Consider the following 19,199-nt stretch of genomic DNA (forward strand, 5'->3'; position numbering starts at 1 on the left):
AGCAAGGTTGCCTATCATTGACCAAGCTACATTCTTCCAAGAGAGAAAAATATACTTCTTGTATCACCAATCTGTACTCAGGGGGTATAGGTGAAAGTAAAATGTTTTGGTAAAATGTACCACATTTATACTCAGTGTATACTTTTCCCTTCACCAAAGCAACTCTGATGTTGAGATGAAAAATGCTATTTCGATTTCGGGGGAAGATTGTCGAGTTTCCACTGTAACTTATAAAATGAGAAGTGTATGGAAATTGACCAGTGATCTATTGACCTGTTCGATAGGGAACATGCCCTCAGATTGCCAACCTGTTGCTAATATTAAGATCTTATAGATCGCCACACTCTTACTTAAGCAACCTGTAGCTTTGTGCCCATTTCTTTCAGTGTAGCCCATTCTCCCATCAATTGTCCGTTTTAACACATAAAGACCTATCTCGGTTTCCCTTCCTTTCTGAATGTGAATGATGGCCATTAGCATTTATCACTAATTAATACTAATTGTTCACCTCTTTTATTCCTAAAGAGGTTCATTTTATGTAATTTTCAGAAAAATAAAAATTTAAAATGTTACATTTTGAAAACGTCCAACAACAATTAAAACTTGAAATAATGAGATTCCACACTTGTAATTATCATTCCAGTGCTTGGCAGTGATTAACATTTAAGTAATGGTACTTAAAAGTGAGGTGGAAAAGATTTAACTTACTGTGGCGAGTTTAGTTAGTAGCTACAATGCAAATGCAGCAGTTTTACACCACTCAATGCATTCAATGGTGAGACAGGCAGCAAAATGCCATTTTGGCGAAATTCACAGCAGCAGATTGACTCCATTTTTAGATATTTGAGTTTACCTGCACATTTATCCCTTGCCAGGAAGTTGCTGTAGCGTTTGTGTATAAATAATGATGGGAGCCATAAGCCTCACCATTATTTTGACAGCAAAATCTGGCCTATTATTGGTTAAACAATGTGTCTTTAGGTTTAGTTCGCAATGTGATTGAGTTCCAGAATTATTGAAGCGTTTCAGCAATTTGGACCCACAAGACACAAACTATGCAGAGAGTCAAAAGAAAGAGAAATCTTTGATTTGTGTTACACTGTGAGGATGAAGAGTGATTATTGATTGCAGCATTTTCTAAACTGCTGTAAGCTTATTCAGGGGCTGTGTAAAGAAAAAAAAGAACTGTAGCCTGTGGACATAATCACCGAGGGTTACTCCCTGCTCAGCCTGATATCACAGGTCACATGTTTTTACACACCAATGCCAGTTACAAGTGTCAGATTGAGAAAATCCCAGCATTTTCGCTTGCATCCTGTTCTGTACCCACATCCTGACCGTTTCCTTATGAACAAACCCAAGACTGATGAACAAGTCACCTAAGGGTTAAAGCTTACTAGTCAATTCCATGCGTATAAACAAAGCAGTGTCCCATCTCATCAAGATCACCCCTTTAATTCAGATTTGGCCAAATAATATATATAAATGCAGAATGAATTTAGTTCATAATCAGTGAGAGCTGTGGTTCAGCTGATAGCACTCTTACCTCTGGACTGCTTGTTTGGGGTTCAGGTCCCACTCCAGGGCTAATAGCACATAAGTCAAGTCTAACACTCCAGTGCACCATGAGGGAATGTAGTGTTTTTAGAGGCACCACCTTTCTCAAGAGATGTTAAACTGGGCCCCACCCCCTCCACCCCCCAACCCCCAACCCCCATTCCTCCACACTCCCATCTGCTTGCTTGGGTGGATGGGTCACCATTTTGAGAAAGACCAGGGGAGTTATCCTCGGTGTCCTGGTCAATATTTATCCCTCACTCAACATTACAAAAAAAATTATAATCTGTTCATTATCATATTGCTGTTAATAGGAGTTTGCTGTGTGCCAATTGGTTGCTGCATTTCCTGCGTTACAACAGTGACTACAAATCAAGAGAGGACTTCACTGGTTGCAAAGTGCTCTAAGACGTCCGGTGGTTGTGAAAAATAAATGCAAGTTTTTTTTGTTGCTCTTAAGGCAGGAGCATCTCTCCCAGCCTCCAGGTGATTAGGAAAGGAATACAGCCAAGGATCTCTCTCAAGGTTGGTTGTTATCATTCAGTCAGTTATCTGTCAGTGACTGGGCAGAATCAGGCTCCAGTAATAGTGACGTTGTAAGAATGCACATGCATGATGTTGTTACCTCTCAGCTAGGATGGTGTCCTCCTGCCCCTTTCCACCAGTCCACGCTAAAACCTTTGGGCAGTGCCAGGCTGCCCAATAGCCACAAGAGGAATCGTAACTACCACAAGTTGGGGTGGGAGTTGGGGGGTAGTGGGGAACCCAATAGCTGTCGTGATCTCACAGGCCCCCTGCCTGGAGAAGCACCAGACTAGGATAAAGATTCAGACTTCACACACTGGCACCAAGAGGAGGCACAATGGCCAGGAGCAGTGTTTGGCCACTTGCACATCATAACCATTGATTAATATTATTGCTATGCTGATGTTGTGTGTGCTGGCATGAGGTAACTTTAATCAGGTGGCATTTATAGTTGATGTGCAAGAGGGAGATTCAAGGTGGGCTGAATTTTAAATGGGGATCAGGCTGCCCCCCCGCCAAAGTTGTAAAAGTCAGGGGCAAGCTGCCTGCACTTGGTCAGCTGACCCTCAGCCATTTAAGGACCATCAGTCTGTTAATAGGCTTGACGCAGAGCTTTCACCTCTCTTCGCCCCCCCCCCACCCCCACCCACCATCAGAGAGGAAGTCCTGCTTCTGGGAGCTGCCAGCCAATCAAATGGCAAGCGCCTCGCTTGTTCCATCAGCACCAAGACCCATTCTTGTCGATGCCAGGCTGGAGGGTCAAGATCGACTGGGCAGGTGGAGAGGGAAAACAGGGGAGGAGGAATACCTTGGGGACAGGGAGGTCTCCAATGAGCACAGAGTGCCTGATTAGGAAGCTTTTCCCTGGCCTGAAAACAATGCTGCCAGGATTCACCTAGTTGTCAGGAGAGTTGGGACTAACCTCCTGCAGCATGGGAAAAATCCCAGGCAAAGAAGAAGCCATTAATTGGCCACTTGAAGGCTTCAATTGGCCCAAAGGTGGGTGGGCCACCCAATGCCTGCCCTGTCTCCCTCTCCCCCCACCCTTGGGGGAGCATAAAATTCTGGCCCACATTTGTGGTGGGAAGTAGAAGAGGTTTGTCCATGTGGAAACCAAAGGTCTCTTGAGTGAACAATGGGCCAAATGTGCTAGGGAAATATCTATGATTGGGCCTTCAAAGCCTTGTTCTCCAGAGCCCAAGAAACCATGGACACCCATTGTACATGAGAATAATTCTCACTGAACATCATTGACATGGCAATGTTTTATTTAAATATACCTGCGGCTTCAGCCCACCACTAATCTCAACCCAGTTGTGGTACTAACCAGGAATCACCACTATTTTGGAGGAAAGCCAGACATGATACGATGTGAAGACACTTTGATGACACATTGAGGGATCATTGCAACCTAATATAGTGAGGTCGGCCACTTTACATCCCATTCACTTTAAAATCGGTGGCAGTGCCGATCCAATCAAGTCAATTTCCTGCCTCTTTGATTGGGTCAAACTGACCGCCATTGACCCCAAAACTCCTGCACTCTGTGACGGCGGAAAGGAAGATTTCCACAGGGATAAGGGCCAAGGAGTTAGGATAGAGCCCCGTTCCATTGGGATTCACTCCATTTACATTGGGAACTTAATTGTCAATGGGAGGAGTGGGTGGGGAATGTGGGGGCAGCTACTCAATGAACAGCTCCTAGAGGCCACTTTCTCCCATGTCTAGGAGGAATATCCCAAGGAGTTTCCTTGGGAAATTCCACCCATATTACACCTCAGAGCCATCCGCTCAGCACTAACAGTGACTAAGAGTCCCCCTGAGGGCTTACAGATTCCAAATCTTTCCGGTGGAGATGGAAATCATCAATCACACAGCGGATGATCGAACCGAGGAGATTCTTAGCTGAGCCTCTGCAATGTTGTGGCAGCATGTGGGTGCTCTGGCATTCTGCCACCTGCTCAGTGCAGGTTTTATTGGAGGACCCTTGCAGTGGCGATACCTCCTTTCACCCCAGTTATGCAGAATGATCCCACCCCGGAGACTTGAGACGATGGTGTCTCTGCCTGTAGACCGGGGTTGGATGGGCATTCCGGTAGTCCCCAGAAACCTCAGGGTTGATGAGTCCTTTTTAATTCGTCCATTTCCTTCCAATAAGTGATTTTCACCAGACTGAGTTTGTGTTTCTCAAACCAGCTAAAGGTGACGTACTGGGGAGAGATGGGACTTCACAACATAATCTGCTCGGCCACATTAAGTGTCTTGCGCCATCACGGAACTTTGAAAATTCTCCATTTTCTTTCGAGTTAATTATTCAGTAACACATAATTGTGTGCAGAATAATGAGACAATAACAGAAACTAGGGTCATTTCAATGCAATAAATCCACTTGAATTCAAATGGTTTATATATAGAATAATGAACACCTGGGAGTGTGTTACAGACTGAAATCTAAGCAAGGGGTTCAGATGGTTTATTTATAGGATAATAGATACCTGGGAGTGAGTTATGCTCTGGAATCTAATCGAGGGGTTAAATAGCTTATACATAGAATAATGGATGCCTGGGAGTGAGTAACAGACTGGAATATAAGGGATCAGGTGATTTTTATGTAGAATAATGAATACCCAGGAATAATGGAGAATTGGTTACACACAGGAAGCCAATCAAGGCATTTAGGTGGTTTATATAACAATGGATACCTGGGAGCGAGTTACAGACTAGATCTAGTTTAGCGGTTCAAATGGTTTATGTATAGAATGAAGGAGACCCGGGAGATATAGGCTGCACCCATGACTGCATTGCTTATACCATCACCAAGTACACAATATCCATGCAGAGACAGGGAAAATACCACCCCGCTGAGATACCAGTGGGCTATCAGAAACTGTGGAACGTGCCTTTGGAAGAGACATCATCCTTTAGTAAAACAAAAGGTGATGAGAAAAAACTGGGAACGAAAGACACCAAAGCGTTGTAAAAATACAACTTGACTTTAAAAAACCTCAGCTTTTGAGGGTTCTTCCCTTTCTGTGAACACAGAAACAATTTCCCTTAAATAAAAATGTAGCACCTCTCAAAACCAGAGCCTGCAATGCCAAACATTGTCGTGTTGTGTGTCAGCCCAGTCACGAGTTACTGTTGCCAAGGTCAAGATGGCTGCCACAACAGAAGTGTCTCCTGAGCCAGGAGGCATGAATGGATGCTGCCAACTGAATCAAACGCACAGCAGGGTAAGTGCTTCATGCTAAGGTTGATCATTTATGGAATTAAATGCCGTTTGGCCCAGTAACATGAACTCAGCTGAAACTTTTTTTTTAAAATGGACAAATTTCTAATTGCACGGAGTGTGGATTGCAAAGAAAAGGTTCTGAATTGGGCCTACACGTGAGCCATTGATGAACTGGATGGGCTGAATAGTCTTCTGTGTTTATATTTTTATCGTAAGGTGCCCCTTGTAAGTCTGTTCTACAAACAACGAATCAATAGTTATTGAGGATGTAGAATTTGTCAAGAATGTCCAACTAAGACTAATTCTGGAACATCCAAGTACATTTTTGAACACATTGGAGAAATAAAAAGGGAAAAAATTAAACCTACCATAATCCACCAGCGTTTCACTTTGGTGCAACTCCGAATGAATGATTATAGATTATAGTTACATAACAAGTCAATATACCAACAACAAATTGTTAAAAAAAAACACATCTGTCAAGAATAACCTCCGTAAAAATAAAATGGAGGGAGGCCTGAAGTTAAGCCAGAGCCAACGTTGTGTAAATTTTGTCTCCGTTAAACACTCCTGGGGGATACTGCATCATAAAAGACTGCAGAGATATAAAGAGCTAAAAGTTTGCGTATAAAGTTTAGAACTTTTCAGTCGACATCTCTTCTTGCATTGCTTTTGAGTGCTCGCTCTTCATCTCTTCGGGCCTGTCCTCTTCCGCCATCTTGCCTTGACCGTCACTGGACACCGTTCCTAACACTTTGGCACTGTGCTCCTGTGCTTTCGCCCTGAGGGCGGCTATGCTGCTCTCCCGCAGTTCCTCTTTAGAAATGGCCGTCTTGGAATCCTTGTTCTTGACTTCTCGCTCTTTGTCCTCCTGGCTGGGCTGACTGCTGTGCTCAGCTTCCACTTTCCTCACCACCTCAGATGCCTCGAGGGACTTTTTGTGCATTCCTAGAAAGAATTGTTGGTACTCGGTTTTAGAAAATCGTCTGGTCATTGGTAAGCCATCTTGAACTGAAAACGGTAAGCAAAGAAAGATGCCAAGATTAAACTGTAGTAGGAACCTGGGAGCTAAAGGCTTCATTTAACATTGACACTACAGGTCAGGTCAGGTCATTAGACACAAAGGTTTCACCGGAGAATAAGCTTATTTGTAAAAAGGGTGCATGATCCCCAGGGCCACACCCAAACTTGGGCAACATACACCTGAGTATAGAGACATGAAACTTCAAATGTGGTTGACTCTTAAAAATGCCCTCTGAGCGAGAGCAATTAGAGATGGGCAATAAATGCTGGCCTAGCCACTGACACCCACATCCCATAACCGAATTTCAAAAATTGCCCATTCCAAGTGTCACTGTTGAGACTCTTGTCCCAAACAAGACCTCATTTAGCCTTCAGAAATAGTTAATGAGGAGATAGTTGACTTTCTGTCTTTAAATAGGGTTTATCCAGGGACTGTGGGCCACTGATTGTAGATAGGAACATTCTGCATTTAGCTCTAAACTGATAAACTCTAATACTGCTGCAAAGAGAGACATGTTATCAAAGCTTCTCATCTTGCACTCATCAGGACAAAGGCAAGAATGCCAAATTTCAAATGATCACAACAATTTATAAATTTGAAATTTGACATTCTTGCCTTTGTCTTGATGAGTGCAAGACAAAAAGCTTCAGCAACATGTCTCTCTTTTCAGTAATATTACAGTTCTGTTATGCCAAGCGGTTGTCTGATAAACTCACCTCCAAATCGAACATGTGGGAGTCGCTATTTATTTTGATACCACTGAACGCAAGAGGAAAAGGTTCCATGATTGCCCGATACAGATATGTTCTGCAGGTTTTTTTTGTCATAACTGCAATACTTCCACTAATATAAAATGCTGTTTCACCTCAACAGTGAAAGAGGGGAAAGAATTAATTCCACTAAACACCGTGGGGAATAAATTGGTTCTGACCCATTTTCAGATGTATAACTAATGGATTTAATGTTTTATTCTTGTTTCTGAAAAAAATTTAACACGTTCTCTGTGGTGAAAAAAAATTGTAGAGGAATTGTTTACAGCAGGGGTTCTCTGTCCACAGTAATACCAGTGCCTCTGAAGAAAAAAAGGGTTCTAAATAATACAGCAGTTAAGATCCAAGGAAAGAAATGATGTTTAATTCCTAAGGTTAGTCAGATTTCACACATGGGCATCATACAGGCAATTGTCTCCACTGGGACAACCGGCTGATTGTGTCTTGTTCTCTGGATTGTAAACGATTTGAATTGTTACTCTCAACCCATTGAATATTGGGAAACCCTTGTGATTAATACCTCTGACCTCCTCATAGGTGTGGCTTTGATGAAGTCTGGTGGGTTTCTACAGGAGGGGTAGGGACGGGTTGGTTAATGGGAGTGCAGAGGAAGGAAAGAAGACCTGAAATGGAAGATGATTTGTGTTGGAGCACGTGCTTTTGCAAAATTCTTTAATTTGCAATTGTTTAAATATACGCAACAAGCAAACAAGACACCGAGCAAACCACAGAATGTGAAGGCTGCTTCTTAAAGTCTATAATTGGAGGGAAGTACTAAAGAATTCTCTATCCATCAAGCTGAGGGTTGCCAGGATTGGGAAAGAAACATGTTTTTTGTCAGCACATTGCTTACTTCCTGTAATTCTGCTGCAAACATGTACACGAGCCCTACCAAGAAACAACATTCCTACTACGCCAATGACTACAATTCCTCTAAACCATTGGAGTGAGTCTTAGGGCAGGATTTTTTTTGGACGGCATGGGTCCCACCCCAACCTTCCACCACCACCCAAAGAGTCAACAGGGAACACACCCCTGCCGGTCACAGCAGCCCACAGCAACCCACAGCAATTTAACACTCCGAGGCGTGTTAACTGCATGGAGATGAGATTTCCACACTCCTTCAGTCAACAGGGAGTCCCGTCTCAGAGAGCTGGCAGATCGGCACCGCTAACAGCGCCAGTGGCAGCGGTGGCCAGGACTGGAACTACAAGCAGTCCCCACATTCTAAGTCCTGGGGCAGGATTTTCCCCTCGTCAGCTGGGCCCGGGAACGGCCATGAAACTGTCCACCACCAGTAATCGGGCCCTGACCAGCCAGCGTGAAACACACCCTGATAACCTCAGCACTGCCAGGGTGGGGGGAGGGAGGAATACGAGCGCTGAAATGTGCGCGTGCGCTGGGTGGGGGTGGTGTGTGCGCTCAGTGAAAGCTCTCTGGAGGCACAGAGCCGCTTCAGGGAGCTGAAGATTTTTAGCATGAAAAATAAAGATTTTAAAAATGAGGAAAACATGAACCCTCACGTGACCCTGTCACATGCACAGGGACGTGTGAAAACTGTTTAAAATTTTAAAAAATTTTTTCTAGTCACTGTTGGAAACCTCATCCCGCCCATGGAAGAGGTTTCGCAAAAAATGCACAGGCCTCCTGGCCTATTTCCCCACCTTAAGGCAGACGGTTGGACAGGCAGTAAAAACTTCAATTGAATGAATTGATGAATGGGCTTAACAGTCCTCTTAATTGTCTGCAGGCTCTCTGCCGACTCTCGTGCATGCACACCAACCGAAATATTGCGCGAGTGCACAATGATGTCGGGACGCTCGCCCATCGTGCGCCGTTTCACACTCGTGCGTGTCGGGTACAAGCCTACACGCCGAGCTGAAAATCCTGCCCCTGGAGTCCAGAACCAGGTAAGCGTGGGGGTTTCATGGTGGGGAGGGTAATTGAGACCCGGGGTTGGGGGAGGGGTAAAGGGGCTGGGAGTCTTGATGGAGGGGCCAGCGGGGGAAGGTGCACCTGCAGGGGCCAGACCTTATTGGGGGGTGGGGGGTGGGAGGGTTGCCTGATGTGGAAAAGTGGCCCTTGAGGAAGGTGACCCCCTTCCCACCACAGAGGCGCAAGCAGAGTGACCTACCAGGCTTCCCTCCGCCCCTGAATTCCTCCCACCAGCCTCAAAATTGGAAAACAGCCCATAGGTGCCAACCGGGCCTCAATTGGGGTGAGGGTGGGTGGGCCAGCCTCGGCCTTGCTTGCTCGTTTGCCCCCCCGCCACCAAAGTAAAATTGCGAACTGGTTGGCGCCAGCCGGAAAGCCATGCGGGAAATGTTACAGGTCGTGCACCGGCAGGTAACCATAAAATTCTGCCCTTAAAGTTGAAGCAGGTTTTAACTCAGTCAAAACCCACTCACTTACAGAGAATTAAAACTAGGCCCCGATTAGAATTTGTTGTCGCTTAGGACTGGATCATGCTTGTTACAACGCAATAGACTCCATCCACCCAGAATTGGGGTTCCATTGGCCCAATCTCATTTCTTATTGGGTCTTATAGAAGAAACATTCATTTTATCGATTGTGGTTGGATTGAAAACTAGCTGAACGTTCAGTGTTGAAAACGATTTTCCAGCCCAGTTGATACATGGCTATTTATTTCCCCAATTTGAGATGTTTGACTTAAGCTGAGCCAAAAAAGGTGACTGCAGAAAATATTATTTTGCCTTGTGTGTGTGAATATTGGCTCTCACCTGTGAGAGATGAGGAAAGTTTTATATTCTCACTGCAGGCAAACTGTTGCAGGTTGGTAAAGCATGGCAAGATGCATAGCAAAACTCTCCCTACTCCACCTCGATCTTACTCTCAGTCTACACCACAGAACGAGGTCATTCGGCCCATCGAGTCCATGCCTGCTCTCTGTGCTGCAATCCATTCAGTCCCATTCCTCCAATCTTTCCTTGCTGCCCTGCAAGTTTCTTCCTTTCAAGAGCCCATCCAATTTCCTTTTCAATTAATCATCTCAACCTCAGAACAGTTACCCCGCACCCAGTGTCATGCGTCATGACATTTCCCTTTTCCCACAGAAACCATCTTGGAGCGAGGTGGTCAATTAAGGACAATTTTGTGCTGCATCCCCTGCCCACAAAGAGCTGCCCAAATAACTTTCACATTGAATCCTTCGAGAGCCTTAAACTCCATCGGTCTGGATCCAGACATGACAAGAGGTCAAAATTGAAACCCCTCTGTTGCCCAGAGTTTGTTCATATTAAAAACACTGGGAGCCATTTTCAAGCACAAAGTGAAAGTTTGCATTGACATCTTGCTCTGCCCTGTGCATAATCCGAATTTGTGAGGAGTTTTGATTTAGTAATTAAGGAGAAACCGTTTCCATTGGTTGGAGGCTCAGTAACCACAGGAAGCAGATTTAGGATAATTGGCAAAAGAACTTGGGGTGGGGGGGGGGGAAGAGGAGGAGAATTTTTATTACGTAGCAAGTTTTTCTGATCTGAAACCCACTACATGAAATGGAGGTGGAAGTAGATTTAATAGTAGCCTGCAAAAGGAATTGGATATATATTTGAAAAAGGCTATGTGGAAAGATGAGGAGAATGGGTCTAACTGGATTGTTCTTTTAAAGAGCTGGAACAGGCATGAAGGGCTGAGCGGCCTCATTCTGGGCTGTCTTATATTGCCTGCTGCAGCTAAGTCCATCAGTCAGTGCGTGAAGCCCAGTCCCCCATTTTAAAAACCCTCTATTTCCACGTCAACGTGTGTCTCAAGCAGTGCTGTGATGCAGAAAAACAATTACCGAGAAGCCACGGGGCGCAGGATTCCATGATCCCATCCTTTGCTGACTTCAGGATGGATTCCGGCAGTGGGATGGAGTGCCGCACCATCGCTCCGTACAGCCCGTATTCAGCCATGACACTGCTGCGGCCCCAGCATTTCTCACGCTTCCTCCATTTGGCTCTACGATTCTGGAACCACACCTGTTGGGGCGGTAGGAGAGAGTTATAACAACGACGTCATCCAGCTGGGGGCAAGGAACTTCCAGCCTAAGGCTCAGTGTTGAACAAAATAACAACAATGTTCTATTATATAGCACCAGTAGCATAGTAGTCGGGTCATGAGGTGATTTTCAGTCAAATGCAGAGCCGCATATAAGGGCATATTAGGACAAGTGGTCGAAAAGATGACTTAAAGAAGTAGCTTTTAAGGAGCAACTTTAAGTAGAGAGATTTAGGGAGAAAACTCCAGGGCTTAGGGCCCAGGCACCTTAAGGCACACGGCAACCAATAGTGGAGCAATTAAAATCAGGGATATATAAGGCTGGAACTGGAGGATATTTCGGAGGGTTGTGGGGCTGAAGATTAGAGAGATAGGAAGGGGCGAGGACATGGCGGGATTTGAACACAAGGATAAGAATTTTAAAATTGAGGCAATGAAACAGTTTCTTCATTTTGAAGTTATTCTATAAGTTTCCTGTGAGGCAAAGTGAGAGATATCAGTGGGAGTTATTTCCTCACTTGTGCACTGGCTTTCTGAACCTAGTGTTTTTGAGTCACATGGGGGGCCAGTGTCAGACCCAAGAAGCCTGAGGCCTACTGCATATTAATGTGCAGGACCAGCCTGCTGAGTGTTGGGAGTCCACACAAAAACCGTGTGCAAGACTCATTAAGGCCCCTGAAAGTTTAAAATGTGAGAACAGCCCAATAATATAAAAGAGCCCCAGCTATGCTCTAGATGCCTAGAGCACAATAGGAACAGGCAGAAACAGATTGCCTGCCAGTGCTCACTGACAGCATTGCTCCCTCTGCCCTGTGTCCACCATCAGTCCTTCACTGCCCCTATCACATCTACCCATCGCCAGCCTGCCAACTCTCCCTCGCACTAACTCAGCATCTACCCCACATGGAAAATGCTGTCAGTGCTTAAAGGGCAGCCAGCAGCCCTCGAATGGCTGCTGGTGCTTGTACTTCCAGCAGCCACACATGCCCCCGGAGGTCTCGGTGGGCCTCGCGTGACAGGCCCAGAGCACCAGGGAAAATCCGCAAACCTCAACTATCATCAGGTGGGGGTCAGCTCATTCCCACAGGTACACGGAGTATCTGAATAGCCCAGGCATGGTGCAAACTGGACTATCGGCCCCCTAGTGTGGATTAGATGCTCACTGTGCTGTATTCCAATAATAAACTTCCAACCTCCGCCTCGCCCTGCTGAATGATGGGTTTGACAATTCCCTTCCGCACAGCAACTGCCCATGGTCCAAATGTGATTGACAGGTCACTCCTGGGATAAATCCAATTAGCATGGATTTGAATCCCAGTCCTATAGATGTAAAGCCAGGGTGGGGCCCCCACAGGGCTCAGGCACTAGCTCTACAAACTGCAAAATGTTGAAGAACTATTTTTTAAAATCGGGCATATTTGTTTTGTTTTCTGAGCACTGCAGATCTTATTTTATTATATACACTCAGGGCTGGTGGAGTGCAGTTAGAGTGCAGTAAATACAATCAAACAGGTGCCAGAATGCTCTAACCTACAATAACCACATCCAGTTAAAGAATCTTAACAGAATGTTTAGATCGAACTGAGTTTGTACTTTAAATTTTATGCCAAGCATTGGTTATTCTTCATAAATTATCGCCAAGTATTATACAAAGTGATAAGTGCCCTATTTATCATATTTTCCCACTTTGACACTCTATAAAAATAAATAGCACACCATATTTAAATAGCACAAAGAATTTAAGTTTCTTAACTCAAACTACTGGACAATTCAATATTTTTCCAGCAAATATGCCTTCAGATTAAAAGTAGACTTCAAGTTTTTTAAATAGCAAAATACAAAACCCTGCACAAATTGAGCATTTCATGTCAGTCAGAGAGCCATTACAACATAGGAGGCCATTCGACCCATCCACTCCATGCCTGCTCTCTGTAGAGCAATCCAGTCAATCCCCCACTCTATCCCTGTAGCCCTGCAAGTTTATTTCCCTCAAGTACCCATCCAACTTTCTTTTGAAATCATCGATTGTCTCCACTTCCACCACCCTCAGGGGCAGTAAGTTCCAAGTCATTACCACTCGCTCCATTAAAAAAAAGTTCTTCCTTACACCTCCCTTCTATCTCTTGCCCAAAGCTCACATCTGCCCCTTGGTCCTTGTACCATCAGCTGATGGGAACAGTTTCCTCATGGCTATCTTATTCAAACCTGTACAACTCCATCAAATGTCCCCTCAAGCTCCTGTACACCAAGGGGAGCAACTCCAGCTTCTCCAACCTAACCATGTAGCTAAAATCCCTCACCCCTGAAACCATTTTGGTAAGTCTCATTGTCACCCTCTTGAGAGCCTTCAAGTATTTCGTAAAATATGGTGACTGGACAGAACGGGATACAATGCTCTAGTTGTGGCTTAACCAGAACTTTATAAAGGTTCAGCGTAACTTCCCTGCTTTTGTGCTCGATATCTCTACTTATGAAGGCCAAGATCTTATTTGGTTGGCTAACGACTTTCTAAAATGAACTCCCAGGTTCCTCTGGCCGCGTACACTCTTTAGAACTTTAAGACTATAAGACCATAAGACGCAGAAGCAGAAGTAGGCCATTTGGCCCATCAAGTCTGCTCCACCATTCAATGAGATCATGGCTGATCTGATAATCCTCAACTCTACTTTCCTGCCTTTTCCCCATAACCCTTGATTGCCTTACTGATTAAAAATCTATCTCAGCCTTGAATATATTCAATAACCCAGCCTCTACAGTCCTCTATGGTAAAGAACTGTGCCAGTTAGTCTATATTGCCTCACTCTATCCTTTCTACCTCATTTCTCTGTATTAAATTCCATCTACCCTTGTCTGCCCATTCTACTAGCCTACCTACATATTGGGATCATCCTCACTGTTTGCCACTCCACCAAATTTGGTATCTTTGGCAAATTTTGAAATTTTACTCTGGGGCCAGGATTTTATGGCCCCTCCCACCCAGTGGGATATAATGGTCCCGCCGAAATGAACAGATTTAAATGGCTCACTACATCCACCAGGGGGTGATACACGGCGGCAGGGAGGTAAAATCCCAGCCTGTATTCCAATATCTAAGTCATTTAAATGTAAACATAAATACAAAAAGCACTGACTCTTCCTAATACACTTTTATCATCATACTTTGTTCATTTGACTTGCAAAAGCAGAACGTGACTTCCTCACTCATCAGGAACCAATACACTTCAATACCAAATAATTCTTTATGCCATGGTATAACACTCCTATAGTTATATACACAGGAGTATTACTGCAGGAAATGTAACAAAAACTAGGAGTTCTCCCAATCAGCCACCTGAACTTTACCAGGAGGTTGGGGGTAATCCGATGTGTGCATCCAGGATTTCCAAGGAAGTTACAACAACAGATCAAAAGGACCAGTCCCTTTCTCCCAACGCACCCAAAATAAATTCCTGGCGTTGGTGCATCATAATGGCAAAATTAAATTGTGCCACGGCAGCCTTAAACAGGACCTGCAATTCTATAACACCGTCCACAACATCAGGATATTTCAAAGTGCTTTAGAGCCAAGGAAACTTTCTTTTTTGAAGTGTAGTCACCATTGTAATGTAAGAAATGCAGTAAAGAGTTTGCACGCAGCATGTTCCCACAATAGGTTGTGTTTTTAGATATTGAATGAAGGAACATTTTGACCAAAACGCCAGGGGAGCTCTCCTGCTCTTCTTCTGTGAAATAGTGCCATGGCATCTTTTCCTGAGAGGGAAGACAGGGCCTCGGTTTAATATCTCATCCAAAGGGCAGCACAGCACTGGAGTGTCATTGAATTATGTCAAATTTCTAAAGTGGAAATTACCTTCTGGCTCAGAGATGAGAGTGTTGCCCACTTTTCTTTTAAATTCTTTCATTGGATGTGGGCATCACTGGTAAGGCCAGTATCTGTTGCCCATCCCTAAATTGGGCCCCTTGGTTCAGCCATTTCAGAGTCAACCACATTGCTGTGGGTCTGGAGTCGCACATAGGCCAGACCAGATAAGGATGGCAGATTTCCTTCCCTATAGGGCATTAGTGAACCAGATGGGTTTTTATGACAATCACCATCACTAAGACTTATTTTCAATTCCTAATTTTATTATTCTACCAGCTGCTATGGTGGGATTTGAACCTACGCCCCCAGAGAATTAGCCTGGGTTACTTAAATTACTAGTCTAGTGACATTACCACTACACCACCCACTGAGGCTAACAGTTCTACGTTACACTGACATGGGCTACGGCGCTTGGATTAAAAAAAAAATCCTATCAAGCTTCAATTTTAAAATAACACATCATAATTAAGTTTTTAACACCAAAATTAATTTTAAAAAGCTCTCCCCAGAGGTAGGTTTAATAGGAGATCAAGATGAAGCTGCCTAACCTGCTGCTGCCTGTTGTTAAAGTGCCAATCACTGCTACTGCCGGAGAAGCGAGAGATTCTGCAGATATCGGTTCAATGCCTGGCAAGGCACTGCTACCTTGTTAAGCTGTTGTTGTTGCTGATGATGATGATGATGATGCGGGGAGGGAGCGGGGGGGGGGGGGGGGGGGTAAAAAAAATTGTCAAAATCATTCAAGGCTCTTTTGTAATTCATGACGGCTCCTCTCCCCATCAAAGACAGCCGCTGATGAAAAATCGCTTCAACTGCAAAAGAGGCAGGCATGCAGCGACCCAGGGGGCATCCGGAATCTGATTGAAAAATAAGTTAATTTCTGCATCAATCGATGGCACAGCTTAGCGACAGCCGCTCAAATATCACGGGAAATTAAACTAGCCTGACTCGAGGGAGACGATGCATTGACCCGTCCTAATTACAGCCATGTAGTTATCATTTTCATCTTAACTGATCCCACCTCACAGCCTCCCGGGGGACAGCTACATCTTCTGATTTAACTAATTAAAATGGGAAAATTGGGTGTTAATTTTGTGGTGGAAATTTTCAGAATTACTCTGTAATGGAAATGAAATTAAATCGCTGGCAGATTGATGGCACGGGTCAGGACATAATCTTCTCCTCCTGATTGCCTGATTAAGGCTGTTATCATTTTAGAAATCACCTCGTGTCCTCGACTCCTTGATAAGTTGGATGTGAGGAATCGTTTGGTATAATTTATCGCATCTCTCTCTCCCTCTCACTTATATTTTAATCAGATGCCACTGAGATGGGGCCTGGGAGATGCCACTGAGATGGGGCCTGCGGGAAGGGGAGGGTGTTATTGACACCTGTTTAGTGCAGGTCACCTAGAGGTTCTGCCACCCCCATTGTTGGCAATGGTGTCAAGGCCAGTGTGGAAGTGTTGCTAAATCTTCCTCTGACTCTTGACTATGTAAGCAGGGCAGGCCAAGGCAATCGTTTTCATTCATTATTGCACGTTAAAAATAGTATTTTGTTCTTTCATTATCAGCTTGGTCAATGGCACAAACATGGATTCTAATAATGAGGTTTCATGGCTTCCGAACAATGAAATGACACCTGAGGGTAGGTGGTGGCCATTTTAATAGAAGATCAAAATGGTGCCAAGGGAAAGTGAGAAACCAACATGGACAGTCCACTTCAAGTTCAACTCAGGAACAGAAAGAATATTTTTCCACTCCAATTTTCCTCCCACTTCCTTTCCCCAGTCTGGTTCCAGAAATGTTCCGCTTTCTGCTATCTTGCTTAAGTGGCCATTCTTCACCCCGACATGTCAATGAGCTACTTGCCACCTGCCCTATCCAGGAAGAACCTGGGCTCATTGTTCCTCTCTATAAACCTTGAGCACAGATACCAATAGTAGCTATTTGCTGCCACGCTTAATAAGATCACTTCACCCAGAGGCTTACAACATCAACCAGCAAAGTTCCACTTTACTGAATCTCCCCCCTCTCAGCAGCGGACAGTTCCATAGAGCCAAGCTACTCCCACTAGCCTGTGTGACATAATTCCTCAACACCGTTGCACAGGAAGACAGAACGCCATTGGGCAAGGTACTTGCTACCGCCAAGACACCGCATCTTCATCAGTACAACACCCATGTGTGATGGACTGATTTAACTCCTCTTCCAGCCTGTCCCATCAGCAACATGGTGGCAACCACTTTTTAACTGAATAAATTATGCATGCATGAGCATTTTATGATAACTATTTAAAGCAGTAAAAATGTGTCCCCACATATCAACACTGTGATTTCCTCTGCATAAAAGAAGCTTGAAATAACTTAGATGATGTCTAAAACAAGTGCCAGGCAATGACCATCTCCAGCAAGAGAGAATCTAACCATCACCCCTTGACGTTCAATGGCATTACCATCACTGAAACCCCACCAACAACATCCTGGGGGTTACCATTGACCAGAAATTGAACTGGACTAGCCATAAAAATACTGTGGTTACGAGAGTAGGTCAGAGGCTGGAAATTCTGCAGTGAGTAACTCACCTCCTGACCCCCCAAGACTGTCCACCATCTACAAGGCACAAGTCCGGAGTATGATGGAATACTCTCCACTTGCCCGGGTGTGTGCAGCTCCAACAACACTCTAGCAATGGCTGCCATGGAGATTGGACTGAATGCAAACAGCTATGAGTTCCCTTTAAATCCTTGTTTTTTTCTCTATTTTATTGGTGGGCACGGCCCAATGGACAGATCCTTGAGGGCTTATTGTTGCTGCAAAAAAAACCTGTGAAAAGGTAAGTGTTTGTTTTGTTTTAAAAAACCTGCAATTTAAATAATTTTCACCATGCTGAACTAAAATGCAAGATTTGTGATGATTATAAATGTTTCTGTGTAAGTTTTGAGTGCTGACTCTTAATGTGTCCACCATCCAAATCTATACCCATTTCAACCAACAGTTTCCATCATGACGTCCTTGGCTAAATTTAGGAGTCGAGTAGTGAAACATTCTGACTTTAAAGGGGGTTCAACTGTTGAGACTCAATTTCACTAAGGCTCTCCCGCTTAAAGGGATACATGGGTATGAGACTCCCTCTCTTAAAGGGGTACATGAGGGTGAAGCTCCTACTCTTAAAGAGGTACACTAGGGTGAAGATCCCTCCCTTAAAGGACTGCATGAGGGTGAGGTTCCCTCTCTTAAAGGGGTACACAAGGGTGAGGCTCCCTTTCTTAAAAGGGAACACAAGGCTGAGTGTACCTCTCTTAAAGGAGCATACAAGGGTGAAAGGCTGAAATTTATTCTCTTGAAGAGACTTAGAGGGCAAGAATCTCTCTTTTAGAGATGGAGATTATGGCGCTCCTAGTATAAAAGATGAAAAGAGTTAGACTAGATGTCAGGGAGTATTCTTTTCTCAGAGAACCATCAGCTTCTTGAATGAATTACCAAACAGTGGCAAATAACGCAGTCCTTTGAACGGGAGCTGGATGAGGTAAATAAAAACAGAAAATGCTGGAAAAACTCAGCAGATCTGGTGGCAGGATGGTCAGTGTTGCTCCAACGCTCATTATTCCTACACATCATCACTCCAAAGCACTCGGTGTTTCATAAGAACATCAGAAATAGAAGCTGCAGTAGACTATATGGTCCCTAGAGCTTATCCTGCCATTCAATACAATCATAGCCGATCTGCTGCCTCAGCTCCACTTCCTGCCAGCTCCCCAAATCCCTTGATTCCTTGAGACCAAAAACCTGTCTATCCCAGCCTTAAGTATGTTCAACAACCCTCTTGGGTTCAGAATTCCAAAGATTCACAACCTTTGAGTAATGAATTTTCTCCTCATTGGCCAATTTCCCTGAGACCATGCCCCCCATGTTCGAGATTCCCCTGCCAGTGGAAACAGCCCTCTACCCTATCAAGCCCCTTCAGAATCTTATATATTTCAATGAGATCACCCCTCATTCTTCTAAAGTCCAGAGACTATAGGCCCAATTTACTCAGCCTCTCATCACAGGACAACCCTGTTATCCCAGGAACCAATCTAGTGAACCTTCGCTGCACCACCTTCCTTAACCCCACCTTTCCCCATGCAATCTAGTTTTTAGTGGCTACCATTCATTTTACTATTAGACCAAATGTTCCATAGTGCTGCTATTTATTAAGCAGAGTTTGGAATGATGTATAAAATTTGACT

General features: G+C 44.4%; 1 protein-coding gene across 1 annotated transcript in view; it reads right to left on the bottom strand.

Annotated features, from left to right (window-relative positions):
* Positions 1-5,948: 5,948 nt before the first annotated feature.
* The window catches only part of vsx2 (visual system homeobox 2), a 44,990-nt gene continuing 31,739 nt past the window's right edge, over positions 5,949-19,199 (bottom strand). Inside the window, exons 4-5 of the mRNA XM_041214218.1 lie at positions 10,908-11,088; positions 5,949-6,325 (exon numbers count right to left, since the gene is read on the bottom strand). Of these exons, the coding sequence (XP_041070152.1) occupies positions 5,949-6,325; positions 10,908-11,088 (558 nt within the window). The remainder of the gene's footprint in view (positions 6,326-10,907; positions 11,089-19,199) is intronic.

Source organism: Carcharodon carcharias, chromosome 20 (assembly GCF_017639515.1).
Source record: "Carcharodon carcharias isolate sCarCar2 chromosome 20, sCarCar2.pri, whole genome shotgun sequence".
In the NCBI taxonomy this organism is placed as follows: domain Eukaryota; kingdom Metazoa; phylum Chordata; class Chondrichthyes; order Lamniformes; family Lamnidae; genus Carcharodon; species Carcharodon carcharias.